The 14,177-nt window shown below is 40.0% G+C and overlaps 1 protein-coding gene across 1 annotated transcript in view; it reads left to right on the top strand.

The window, feature by feature from the left end:
* NUP133 (nucleoporin 133) overlaps positions 1-14,177 on the top strand; it is a 77,603-nt gene that overhangs the window by 18,399 nt on the left and 45,027 nt on the right. Inside the window, exons 9-12 of the mRNA XM_012459847.3 lie at positions 776-923; positions 3,469-3,616; positions 10,486-10,643; positions 13,367-13,458. Of these exons, the coding sequence (XP_012315270.2) occupies positions 776-923; positions 3,469-3,616; positions 10,486-10,643; positions 13,367-13,458 (546 nt within the window). The remainder of the gene's footprint in view (positions 1-775; positions 924-3,468; positions 3,617-10,485; positions 10,644-13,366; positions 13,459-14,177) is intronic.

Here is a 14,177-nt window from a genome sequence, read left to right as displayed (position 1 = left end):
GCCTCCTGGGTTCAAGCAATTCTCCTGCCTCAGCCTCCCAAGTAGCTGGGACTACAGGTGTGTGCCACCATGCCTTGCTAATTTTTGTATTTTTGTAGAGGCAGGGTTTCGCCATGTTGTCCAGGCTGGTCTTGAGCTCCTGATCTCAGGTGGTCTGCCCACTTTGGCCTCCCAAAGTGCTGGGATTACAGATGTGAGTCACGCTACCCGGCCCTAATTCTACAAATTTTGACAGATACATAGTTTAGTCATTTAACCACATTAATCAATACAGAACAGTTTCCCCCCCAGATTCCCTTGTGCCTTTCTGTAATCAACCCCTCCATCTACCCCTATCCCCTGGAGACCACTGATGTGGTTTCTGTCCCTGTAGTTTTGTCTTTTGCTTATGCCATAGAAATGGAACATACAGTGTAAAGCCTTTTGAATCTGTCTTCTGTCATCTAGCATAATACATTTGACATTCATTCAGTAATTTGTTTTTTATACTGAATAGTATTCCTTTGTATGGATATGCCACAGTTTATTTATTCAGCAACTGGAAGACATTGGGTTGTTTTCAGTTTTAGGAATTATGAATAAAGCCACTACAGTCATTTGTGCACAGGTTTTTGTGTGAACACAGTTACTGGTTTTTTGTTTTTTACTTTTCTCTTGGGTAGATATCCACGAGTGGAATTGCTAGGTTATATGGTAAGCATATGTTTAATTTTACAGGAAGCTGCTAAGTTGTTTTTTAGACAGGCTTTATCCATCTTTCTTTTTTATTGATTAGTGATGGGCTGGTGATTTTGGCAGCAGCATGGCACCCAGCAGACAATCCCTGTCTCATCTATTACTCTCTGATAACAGTAGAAGATACTGGTTGCCAAATGTCAGATGCAGTTACTGTAGAAGTCACTCAATATAATCCACCTTTTCAGGTAAGATGTATATTTATAAAGTAGCAATAATATGTTGAGTATTTTTCTAACCATTTCAGGGTCAAATTTATTTATTTATTTATTTAGAGACAGAATTTTGCTCTGTCATCCAGGCTGGAGTGCAGTGGCTGTATCTTAGCTCACTGCAACCTCCACCTCCCCTCCCGGGTTCAAGCAGTTCTCCTGCCTCAGCCTCCCAAGTAGCTGGGGCTGCAGGTATATACCACCATGCCCAGCTAATTTCTGTATTTTTAGTAGAGACGGGGTTTCACCATGTTGGCCAGGCTGGTCTCAAATTCCTGACCTCAAGTGATTCACCTGCCTTGGCCTCCCAAAGTGTTGGGATTATAGGCATGAGTCACCACGCCTGGCCCATTTCAGGGTCAAATTTCTTGCGAGATTTTGTCCGTAGGGCTTGGAAATATTTTAAAGTAGCTTGTTTTTAGACATTGTTGCATTTTCTTTGCCATCTCAGACTTGTTCTTTTGCTCAGTTTTGGCTAAAGATAAATGAGAATGGAAGCAACTAGCAGAAAGCAATTTGTTTCTTCTGCTCTAGATCTTTGAAGGGATATAATGTTATTAAGTAGAAAGAAGGTATTGATTATTAATTTCAGGGTTAAAATAAGGAAGAAACCAAGCTGGGATTGATGAGTACATGCCTGTAGACCCAGCTGCTCAAAAGGCTGAGGCAGGAAGATCACTTGAGCCCAGGAGTTTGAGGCTGTTGTGTGCCATGTTCACACCTGTGAAGAACCACTACATTCCAGCTTAGGCAACGTTGTGAGACCCAATCCTAAAAAAAGAGAAAAAGGAAAGAAAGTAAGAAAGAAAGCTGGGAGGAATTAGGGTTTGTTTTAGAGTCCTGTATGTCATATAAAAATCCCCCTTTTTACCCAAAGCAAGATTGTATTTGTATTCAGCAGTGTTAAATACTCATCAAAGTTCTTGTAAACAACTGAAAGACAGGCTTTCTAATTTAAGTTCATTAATAGCAATTAAACATGTTTAATAACTGTGATATTCATGAGGAAAAACCTGAACATTTGTAAATTCATTTTATTTAATCTTATATAGTACCTAATTCTATGAAATCGTTGTTTATTTTTTAAACAGATAGGATCTTGCTATGTGGCTTGGACTGGAGTACAGTGATATTCACAGGTCCATCATAGTACTTGGTAGCCTCCAACTCTTGGGCTCAAGCAGCCCTCTCAAGTAGGTGGGATTACAGGTGTTAATACCACCGTTCCTGGCTTAAATCCTTACTTTAAAAAAAAAAAAAACTTTATTCTTAACATGGCTTGTTTAATTGAATCCTGTAAGAAAACCTTTTGACTTGTTCTTTTATGTCAAACAGAAATAAACCTTATCATGTGTTCTGATTATGCGAGGAAAACATGCCAGAAAGAAATTCAGGCAGGGCAGAAGGCTATAAAGAGAATTTGAGGATTAAAAATAATTCTAGGACCTCGCATTTAATGTTTCTATAAAATTACTTCTTTAATAACAGCTTATTATTTTTAGCATATTCTAATTTTATCACTTAATGATATTTCTATTTCTGCCTCTGATTTTAAATGTAAACAAATTAACTAAGTTTTCTTATCATTAATATCTTGGCATTAAGATAAGAACCAAAATGTTTATCAGGGATCATTTATAAAAAATTGCCAATTCTTAAATAATATAATGAATTAGTGCTTTAATTTTCTCTGTTGAATTTGTCATAGGCTTCTGGTTATAGTCATCATCGTGAAAATGTTTTCAAAATTTGATAATTTTAGAAATTAACAAATGAGGCGTGGTGTGGTGGCACACCTGTAATCCCAGAACTTTGGGAAGCTGAGGTGGAGTTCGAGACCAGCCTGGCCAACATGGTGAAACCATATCTCTAGTAAAAATACAAAAAAATTAGCCAGTTATGGTGGCGTGTGCCTGTAATCCCAGCTACTCAGGAGGCTGAGGCAGGAGAATCACTTGAACCTGGGAGGCAGAGGTTGCAGTGAACTGAGATTGCGCCACTGCACTCCAGCCTGGGCAACAGAGTGGGACTCTGTCTCAAAATAATCATAATAATGGTAAGCAAATTAGGAGTTCGAGACCAGCCTGGCCAACATGGTGAAACCATATCTCTAGTAAAAATACAAAAAAATTAGCCAGTTATGGTGGCGTGTGCCTGTAATCCCAGCTACTCAGGAGGCTGAGGCAGGAGAATCACTTGAACCTGGGAGGCAGAGGTTGCAGTGAACTGAGATTGCACCACTGCACTCCAGCCTGGGCAACAGAGTGAGACTCTGTCTCAAAATAATCATAATAATGGTAAGCAAATTATAAGCAAGTCAACAAAATACATGTCTACTTGATGTTTATAAACTTACTCTGTCATGTTAATCATCTCATGGGTAGTTTTTAGATTTTTACTAAGAGAATTGGTGAATTATTTTATCATTTTTATGAAATAACGTACAAAAATGAATTTTAAAAATCATACAAATAGTTTTGTTTCACTTCTTGTTAAATATAATCTTAAATTTAACTTTCAGTCTGAAGACCTGGTTTTGTGTCAGCTGATGATCCCAAACTTTTCAAACCAGACTGCATATCTGTATAACGAAAGTGCTATCTATGTGTGCTCCACAGGAACTGGGAGATTTTCTCTTCCCCAGGAGAAACTTGCCTTTAATGCACAAGGTACCGTAGCAGTTTTAGAAAGCATGGTTAGTGAGCTCATTAGTCATTCTGAGTGCTTTTTTCTTTTTCCGTGAGTGTCTCTTCAAGCATCCTGCCTTCAAATGTTACTGAGACATTTCATACCACAACTACAGCGGCTGACGCCACAACCCTACTAAAAAACCAAAAGGGTACTAGAGTTCCCAAACTATTTGCAGGCAAAAATAGTAACATTGGTTTCAGGAGAGCGTGCCAAGAAGGAAAAAACTAACGCTATGACAAGTAATTACTTATTCCTAGTTAGTAAAAATGACTTATTCTGAGTTGATGCTCTAACTTTTCCACACCCCTGGATAAAAAGAGCCCCAGGTGCTGGACTCATGCAGGGCAGCTGGTCAGGGCTGAAGAGAAGCCAAGCAGATATTTAGCTGAAGGGGCTGGGTAGAGGACAGAGTCCAGGAAGGCAACAGCATAGTTGGAACCCAGGTTTTCTAGTCCCACACAGGAACCTTGACTAGGTGGGTAGGAAGTTACTAAGGCACTAGGTAGGCTTAGACTTTTTCTTTCTTTCTTTCTTTTTTTAGTTGTATTTGGGCTCTGGGGTACATGTGCATGTCCTGTATCCTGCAGGATTGTTGCATAGGTACATACATGCTATGGTGGTTTGCTGTCTCCATCACTCCCCCTCAACCGTCCCCCCCCCGAGCCCGTCGTCTACATCAGGCATTTCTCTTGGTGTTTCCCTCCCCATCCTCCCCTCCCCCCACCTGCTGTCCCCCTCCCCTCCCCTCCACCTCCCCAACCTAGCCCTGTCAGTGTTGTTCCCTTCCCTGTGCCCAAGTGTTCTCATTGTTCACCCGTCTATCAGTGAAAACATGCGGTGTTTGGTTTTCTGCTCTTGTGTCAGTTTGCTGAGAATGATGGTTTCTAGGTTCATCCATGTCTCTACAAAGGACACAAACTCATCGTTTTTTATGACTGCATAGTATTCCGTGGTGTATATGTGCCACATTTTTTTTGTCCAGTCTGTCATCGATGGGCATTTGGGTTGGTTCCAGGTCTTTGCTATCATAAACAGCGCCACAGTGAACATAAGTGTGCATGTGTCTTTATGATAGGACAATTTATAATCCTTTGGGTATATACTCAGTAATGGGATTGCTGGGTCAAATGGAATTTCTATTTCTAGATCCTTGAGGAATCACCACACTATCTTCCACAATGGTTAAACTAATTTACACTCCCACCAGCAGTGCAAAAGTGTTCCTTTTTCTCCACATCCTCTCCAGCATCTGTTGTCTCCAGATTTTTTGATGATCGCTATTCTAACTGGCATGAGATGGTATCTCAATGTGGTTTTGATTTGCATTTCTCTAATGACCAATGATGATGAGTATTTTTTCATATGTTTGTTGGCCGCATATTTGTCTTCTTTTGTAAAGTGTCTGTTCATGTCCTTCGCCCACTTTTGAATGGGTTTGTTTGTTTTTTTCTTGTAAATCTGCTTTAGTTCTTTGTAGATTCTGGATATTAGCCCTTTGTCTGATGGGTAGATTGTGAAAATTTTTTCCCATTCTGTTGGTTGCTGGTTTACTCTAATGATTATTTCTTTTGCTGTGCAGAAGCTCTTACGTTTAATTAGGTCCCATTTGTCTATTTTGGCTTTTGTTGCCATTGCTTTTGGTGTTTTAGTCATGAAGTCCTTTCCTGTACCTATGTCCCGAATGGTTTTGCCTAGGTTTTCTTCTAGGGTTTTTATGGTGTTAGTTCTTATGTTTAAATCTTTAATCCATCTGGAGTTAATTTTTGTATAAGGTGTAAGGAAGGGGTCCAGTTTCAGCTTCCTGCATATGGCTAGCCAATTTTCCCAGCACCATTTATTAAACAGGGAATCCTTTCCCCATTGCTTGTTTTTGTCAGGTTTTTCAAAGATCATATGGTTGTAGATGTGTGGTGTTGCTTCTGAGGCCTCTGTTCTGTTCCATTGGTCTATATCTCTGTTTTGGTACCAGTACCATGCTGTTTTGATTACTGTAGCCTTGTAATATAATTTGAAGTCAAGTAGCATGATGTTTACAGCTTTGTTCTTTTTGCTTAGGATTGTCTTGGCTATGCAGGTTCTCTTTTGGTTCCATATGAAGTTTAAAGTGTTCTTTTCCAGTTCTGTGAAGAAGGTTAGTGGTAGCTTGATGGGGATAGCATTGAATCTATAAATTACTTTAGGCAGTGTGGCCATTTTCATGATATCGATTCTTCCTAACCATGAGCAGGGAACGTTTTTCCATCTGTTTGTGTCCTCTCTTATTTCCTTGATCAATGGTTTGTAGTTCTCCTTGAAGAGATCTTTTTCCTCCTTTGTTAGATGTATTCCTAGGTATTTTATTTTCTTTATAGCAATTGTAAATGGGAGTTCACTCATGATTTGGCTCTCTGTTTGTCTATTATTGGTGTATAGGGATGCTTGTGATTTCTGCACATTGATTGATTTTATATCCTGAGACTTTGCTTATCAGCTTAAGGAGGTTTTGGGCTGAGACGATGGGGTCTTCTAACTATACAATCATGTCGTCTGCAAATAGGGACAATTTGACTTCTTCTTTTCCTAGTTGAATGACCTTTATTTCTTTTTCTTGCCAAATTGCCCTGGCTAGAACTTCCAATACTATATTGAATAGGAGTGGTGAGAGAGGACATCTTTGTCTAGTGCCGGTTTTTAAAGGGAATGCTTCTAATTTTTGCACATTCAGCATGATATTCGCTGTGGGTTTGTCGTAAAAAGCTTTTATTGTTTTGAGATACATTCCATTGATACCTAGTTTATTTAGAGTTTTTAGCATAAAGGGTTGTTGAATTTGGTTGAAGGCCTTCTCTGCATCTATTGAGATAATCATGTGGTTTTTGTCTTTGGATCTGTTTATGTGGTGAATTCGTTTATAGATTTGCATAAGTTGAACCAACCTTGCATCCCCGGGATGAAGCCTACTTGTTAGTGGTGGATGAACTTTTTGATGTGCTGTTAGATTCGGTTTGCCAGTATTTTATTGGAGATTTTTACATCAATGTTCATCATGGATATTGGCCTGTAGTTTTCTTTTTCAGTTGTGTCTCTGCCAGATTTTGGTATCAGGATGATGTTGGTCTCATAGAAAGAGTTAGGGAGGATTCCCTCTTTTTGTATTGTTTGGAATAGTTTCAACAGGAATGGTACTAGCTCCTCTTTGTATGTCTGGTGGAATTCAGCTATGAACCCGTCTGGACCTGGACTTTTTTTGGTCGGTAGGCCATTAATTGCTGCCTCTACTTCAGACCTTGTTATTGTTCTATTCAGGGTTTCAACTTCTTCTTGGCTTAGTCTTGGGCATGTGCAAGTGTCCAGGAATTTATCTATTTCTTCCAGATTTACTGGTTTATGTGCATAGAGTTATTTGTAGTAATCTCTGATGGTAGTTTGTATTTCCAAGGAGTCGGTGGTGATCTCCCCTTTGTCATTTTTTATTGCATCTATTCAAGTCTTTTTTCTTTTTTATTAGTCTAGCTATTGGTCTATTTTGTTGATCTTTTAAAAAAAACCCAGCTCCTGGATTTATTGATTTTCTTGAAGGGTTTTTTGTGTCTCTATCTCCTTCAGTTCTGCTCTGATCTTAGTTATTTCTTGTCTTCTGCTTGCTTTTGAGTTTTTTTTGATCTTGCTTCTCTAGCTCTTTCAATTTTGACGATAGGGTATCAATTTTAGATCTTTCCTTGTTTCTCATGTGGGCATTTATTGCTATAAATTTCCCTCTAGACACTGCTTTAAATGTGACCTGTAGGATCTGGTACGTTGTGTCTTCATTCTCATTGGTTTCAAAGCACATTTTTATTTCTGCCTTCATTTCATTGTTTATCCATTCGTCATTCAGGAGCAAGTTGTTCAGTTTCCATGTGATTGTATGGTTTTGAGTGCTTTTCTCAATCCTGAGTTCTAATTTGATTGTGCTGTGGTCTGAGAGACTGTTTGTTATGATTTCCATTCTTTTGCATTTGCTGAGGAGTGATTTACTTCCAATTATGTGGTCAATTTTGGAGTAAGTGCAATGTGGTGCTGAGAAGAATGTATATTCTGTGAATTTGGGGTGGAATGTCCTGTAAATGTCTGTTAGGTCCGCTTGGTCCAGATCTGTGTTCAAATCCTGGATATTCTTGTTGACTTTCTGTCTCCTTGATCTGTCCAGTATTGTCAGTGGAGTGTTAAAGTCTCCCACTATAATTGTGTGGGAGTCTAAGTCTCTTTGTAGGTCGTTAAGAACTTGCTCTATGTATTTGGGTGCTCCTGCATTGGGTGCATAAATATTTAGCATAGTTAGCCCTTCTTGTTGCATTGATCCTTTTACCATCATATAATGCCCTTCTTTGTCTCTTTTGATCTTTGTTGGTTTAAAGTCCATTTCATCAGAGACTAGGATTGCTACCCCTGCTTTTTTTTGCTCTCCATTTGCTTGGTATATCTTCTTCCATCCCTTTATTTTTAGTCTGTGTGAGTCTTTGCATTTGAGATGGGTCTCCTGAATACAGCACACTGATGGGTCTTGACTTTTTATCCAATTTGCCAGTCTGTCTCTTTTGATTGTGGCCTTTAGTCCATTTACATTCAACGTTAATATTGTTATGTTTGAATTTGATCCTGTCATTTTGTTACTGGATGGTTGTTTTGCCTGTTAATTGACGTGGCTCCTTCATTGCGTCCTTATTCTTTACCATTGGTATGTTTTTGCAGTGACTGGTACTGGTTGTTCCTTTCCCTGTTTAGTACTTCCTTCAGTAGTTCTTGTAAGGCAGGTCTTGTAGCAACGAAATCTCTCAGCAATTGTTTGTCCGTAAGGGATTTTTTTTCTCCTTTGCTTTTGAAGCTTAGTTTGGCTGGATATGAAATTCTGGATATTGAAAGTTCTTTTCTTTAAGGATTTTGAATATTGGCCCCGACTCCCTTCTAGCTTGCAGGGTTTCTGCTGAGAGATCCTCTGTGAGTCTGATGGTCTTTCCTTTGTGGGTGACTTGACCTTTCTCTCTGGCTGCCCTTAGGATTTTTTCCTTCATTTCAGCCCTGTTGAATCTGACAACTATGTGCCTTGGGGTTGCTCTTCTTGAGGAATATCTTTGTGGTCTTCTCTGTATTTCCTGGATTTGAATGTTGGCCTGCCTTATTAGGTTGGGAAAGTTCTCTTGGATAATATCTTGAAGAGTGTTTTCCAACTTGGATTCATTCTCCCCATCACATTCAGGTACGCCAGTCAAGCGTAGATTAGGGTTTTTCACATAATCCCATAGTTCTTGGAGGCTTTGTTCATTTTTTTCCCCACTCTTTTTTCTCTAGTCTTGCCTTCTCGTTTTATTTCATTGATTTGATCTTCTGTCTCTTGATATCCTTTCTTCTGCTCGATTGATTCAGCTGTTGAAACTTGTATATGCCTTGTGAAGTTCTTGTGCTGTGTTTTTCAGCTCCATCAAGTCATTTATATTCTTCTCTAAGCTGGTTATTCCAGTTAGCATTTCGTCTAACCTTTTTTCAAGATTCTTAGTTTCTTTGCATTGGGTTAGAATATGGTCTTTTAATTCAGAGAAGTTTATTATTACCCACCTTCTGAAGCCTGCTTCTGTTGATTCATCAGATTCATTCTCTGTCTTTTTTTGTTCCCTTGATGGTGAGGAGTTGTGATCCCTGGGAGGAGAAGAGGTGTTCTGTTCTTTGATGGTTTCATCCTTTTTGCGCTGTTTTTTTCCCATCTTCGAATCTCCCTTTAATCTTTGAAGGTGATTTCAGGACGATTCTCTGAGTGGACGTTTTTTCCTGTTGAGGTTGGCGTTGTATCTTTTTTTTTGGCCTGTAGAGGGCGTTGCTGGGCTCTCTTGGGTTCAGTCAGGTTGTTGGGTGGGTGGTCCTTCCCTGGAGTTCTTTTGCAGGTGAGATTGGCCCCGCCTTCCCCATGGCGTCTCTCCTTCCCCAGCTGGATCTTCCTGGTTGGGGTCAAGCTGGTGTATTTGCTGCCAAGCTCTCTAGCGAGGGCTTCAGTTTCAGTTCTGTGGAGGTGGGGCCTGCCAGGCCTTATGGTCTGTTTCCCTGCTTTCAACTCTGCCTCCCTCTGTGGGATGGTCTGTCCTGCAGGTGTTAGTACAGACTCCCGCCCAGGTCCCTGCGACAACTTGCCCCGCCTGGCAGTAGGGGCTGCTCAGATTTGCATGGACTACCCACGGTGCCCTACCATCTGGCAGGGATCTCGTGGACCGTGGGTTGTAGGAGGGATGAGGTAAGCACAGGATCTGAAACGGAGCACTGAGGGGGTTAAGTCCCCCCGACCCTCCAAGCCGGCTGCATGTCCCTGGGCCTATTTTCAGTGCCCTATCAGTCCCACAGAAACGAACCTGGCACCTTGTTTGGAATCGTGAAGTCCTCTAGCCCTCTGCCTCTCATTCTCTGGGAGCTGCATTCCTGTGCTGGCTTCTCTTGGCCATGTTGGCGTCCTCTTTTCTTTTCTTTTTGTTAAATCCCATTAACTGATGTGATAAGTTAAAGACAGAATTAAGCAAGAGAACTCCACAGGATTGAAAAAGCTCTTATTCTGAGTTTTGCAGAATGAATAATTTTCTTTTTTGGCTTACTGGACTGACTGCTCTCTGGCAAGGCTAATTTTTATTGTCCTTAAAGCTGAAGGGACACAGTCTGCTTCTTCAAATAGTAGCCAGTTCTCAACATTTGATTCTGGGATTTAAAGGATAAGTTTGAAGTAGGAATAATATTGTAAAGGAAAAAAACATGCTTAATATATCATCAAGATTTTTTTTTAGGGTGGTAGATTTTACAAAGCATTTTTGTTGTTGTTGTTAGATGTATTTGACTCTACTTTTTTGTCTTTTAGGAGATAGTGTTTTAGGTGCTGGTGCCTGTGGTGGTGTTCCTATCATTTTTTCTAGAAACAGTGGACTAGTGTCTATTACTTCAAGGGAAAATGTGTCCATATTGGCAGAAGACCTGGAAGATTCCTTAGCATCTTCAGTTGCTGGACCAAACAGTGTGGTAATGTGATTCTATAAGATTTTAAAGTTTTTATGTTATTGATTTCTTAGAGACAGGGTCTTGGCCGGGCACAATGGCTCACCTCTGTAATCCCAGCACTTTGGGAGGCCAAGGTGGGCAGATCACCTGAGGTCAGGAGTTTGAGACCAGCCTGGCCACCATGGCAAAATCTCATCTTTACTAAAAATACAAAAATTACCTGGGCGTGGTAGTGCACACCTGTAAGCCCAGCTACTCAGGAGGTTGAGGCAGGAGAATTATGTGAACCCAGGAAGTGGAGGTTGCAGTGAGCCCAGATTGCAACAGGAGCAAAACTCCATCTCAGAAAAAAAAGAGAGAGAGATAGGGTCTCATTTTTTTAGAGATAGGGTCTCACGCTGTCACTTATGCTAACGTGCAGTGGCACAATCGTAGCTCACTGTAGCCTCAAACTCCTGGCCTCAGGCAATCCTCATGCCTCAGACTTCCCAGTAGGTGCCTATTTTTTTTTGGTTTTGTTTCGTTTTTGAGATAAGAGTCTCACTCTGTTGCCCAGGCTGGAGTGCAGTGGCATAATCACCTCACTGCAGCTTCACCTCAACCTCCTGGGATCAAGCAGTCCTCCTCTCTTAGCCTCCCACATAGCTGGGACTACAGATATGTGCCATCTCACCCGGCTAATGTTTTATTTTTTGTAGAGACAGGATTTCCCTGTGTTGCCTAGGCTGGTCTCAAACTCCTGGGCTCAAGCATCCTCCCACCTCGGCCTCCCAAAGTGCTGGGGTTACAGGTGTGGAGCCATCGTGCCCAGCCTAATTTTTATTTTTATCAGAGTATGTTATACAAAAGGTCCCAAAACTGAGACAGTTTTCAGAGATTTATGATGAAGACATTAGTTCTTTTTATCTTCCTCATCCCTTCTGCCCTCTTTGCCTGAAGCAATTACTTTTAAGCCTTTTAGTGATTTATTTTGGCATTTTTCTCCATATTACTAAGTAATATACATATATTCCTGTCTCCTGATTCATCTGTTGATTTTCTACTATAGAAAATGAGGTTTTGAGTTACCTTATACTCTTTCCTCTGCCTTTATCATTCAAGCATAAATTTTTTTCCATTGTAATGACAGTGTGAATATTGTTTATGGTTTGCTGAGCCAAGTAATACACTCATAACATTTATTATACAACTTTGTGTGACTCTTGGAGGGTATAATGACCTCATTTTATATTTGCTCACTTTCCTTTCATTTGTGACTTAATCTTTTCACACACTCCAGGAGTTCTGTAGAGTGCCCCTCAGTGTAGTTTTTCCCAAAGTCAAGTCTCCAGAACCTGTCCATCTGCACGGTTATCATCCCAGAGCTTCCGTTTTCCATTGTCCCCACATCCTTGGGACCTGTCCCCTGCACCATGCACAGGTGACTTCATCTCCTGTCATTGCTGCCATTTCCCATTCCTTCTGCTTTCTGTCTTCCTTTGTTGTAGTTAGTATCACAGATATTTCCATGGAGCTTATATTTTTATTTCTTTTTATTCTGGGATGATTTTTTGAGAGGAATAGCCAGGTAAAAATTACCAATTTTTTTCTGTTATATTGAAACCTGAAATGTCCCAGCCATAAGATTTTTATCATTCTTTTACAGAAGACTAAAAGTACTTAATACTGTTTGGGGTAATTTCCACTTGAATAGTAGTATATGAAATACATAGACTACCTGATTGAGTACAGTTTTAAAGGAAAGTAATTTTTTGCTTTTTTTTATTTTCACAAAAAGGATTAATACTTTGATTATTTTGTAATCATATTGTTATTGTAATACTGTTATACCTTCTGAAGCTATTTTATAGTATTCCATTTCTTTAAAATTTTTCTAAATTCTTGTTTAAACTTGTAATCAACCATTATGCTTAGTAGTATACACTGTGATGAGTTGTATAAGAGCAAACCTATAAAAAAATTCTGTTAATTATGATGAAATTTCCAAATTATTTTACTTACAACATAATCCCTGAATACCTGTGCCTTTTCTCTATGACTTTGGTTGATCATTTGGTGCTATTTATAGTGTTTCAATAAGTATATGAATAATGGATTTAGGCTAAGCTTGTCCAACCCACGACTCATGGGCCGCATGCAGCCCAGGATGTCTTTGAATGCAGTCCAACACACATTTGTAAACTTTGTTGAAACATGAGATTTTTTTTTTAACTCATCAGCTACCTTTTTTTTTTTTTTGAGGCAGAGTCTTGCTCTGTCTCCCAAGCCGAAGTGCAATGGTACAATCTCAGCTCACTGCAACCTCCGCCTCCTGGGTTCCAGCGATTCTCCTGCCTCAGCCTCCCCAGTACCTGGGACTACAGGCTCATGCCACTACGCCTGGCTAATTTTTGTATTTTTTAGTAAAGACGGGGTTTCACCATATTGGCCAGGCTGATTTTGAACTCCTGACCTCATGATCTGCCTGCCTTAGCCTCCCAAAGTGCTGGGATTACAAGTGTGAGTCACCATACCAAGCCAGTCAGCTATCATTAATGTTAGTGTATTTTATGTGTGGACCAAGACAATTCTTCTTCCATTGTAGCCCAAGAAAGCCAAACGATTGGACATCCCTGGTCCAGACAATATGGTAAACAGTTTGTGTATATGCAGAATTGCTATCATAAGTTGGGTGCAGTTTTTAGTCCAATAATTAAGAATATTCAGATACCTTTATCTCTAAACTATACTTTGTTATTTTGCAGAGTATGGTTTTTGAGACCACTCCAAAGAATGAAACTATAGCCCAGGAAGATAAAATCAAGTTGCTGAAAGCTGCCTTTCTGCAATACTGCAGGTATAACATGTTTTTAAAATTATGGATTATTTTATGTGTGAGGATATGTTTTACTGACATGTGCTACTTATTTCTTGACTGGCGAGAGCAAGTTGAGGAATGATGCTGTCAAGAGGAGAATGTTGGCTGGCCGCGGTGGCTCACGCCTGTATTCCTGGCACTTTGGGAGGCCAAGGCAGGTAGATCACAAGGTCAGGAGTTCAAGACCAGCCTGGCCAAGATGGTGAAACCCCATCTCTACTAAAAATACAAAAAAAAAAAAATTAGCTGGGCATGGTGGTGGGCACCTGTAATTCCAGCTACTTGGGTGGCTGAGGCAGAGAATTACTTGAACCCAGGAGGCAGAGGTTGCAGTGAGCTGAGATCGTGACACTGCACTTCAGCCCGGGCGACAAAACCAGACTCCATCTCAAAATAATAATAATAAAAGGAGACTTTTTTTTGAGCTTTAGCATTTTAATAAACTGTTTTGAACTTAGTAGGTATGGGAGGGTTCCAGCTAGCTAGGCCAGGGAAAAAAACATGGGATCTAACATGCTCTCTCCACTTCATGAAAAATAATGCACCATTGAAAATGGTGATCATTAAGACATCTTGCAAGAGTCTTTTATGTATAATGTTAAGGTGTAAATAAGTTGCTTATCAAGGGTTTTTCATTTGCTTTTTGTCTTTTTTTTTTTTTTTTGAGACAGTCTTACTCTTATTCTGTTGCCCAGGCT

This window comes from Aotus nancymaae, unplaced genomic scaffold (genome assembly GCF_030222135.1).
Source record: "Aotus nancymaae isolate 86718 unplaced genomic scaffold, 86718_ANA_hifiasm-v0.15.2.pri h1tg000032l_0, whole genome shotgun sequence".
Classification (NCBI taxonomy): domain Eukaryota; kingdom Metazoa; phylum Chordata; class Mammalia; order Primates; family Aotidae; genus Aotus; species Aotus nancymaae.
Note: the sequence above shows the minus strand (reverse complement) of the source record. Positions and strands in the feature narration are given on the sequence as shown.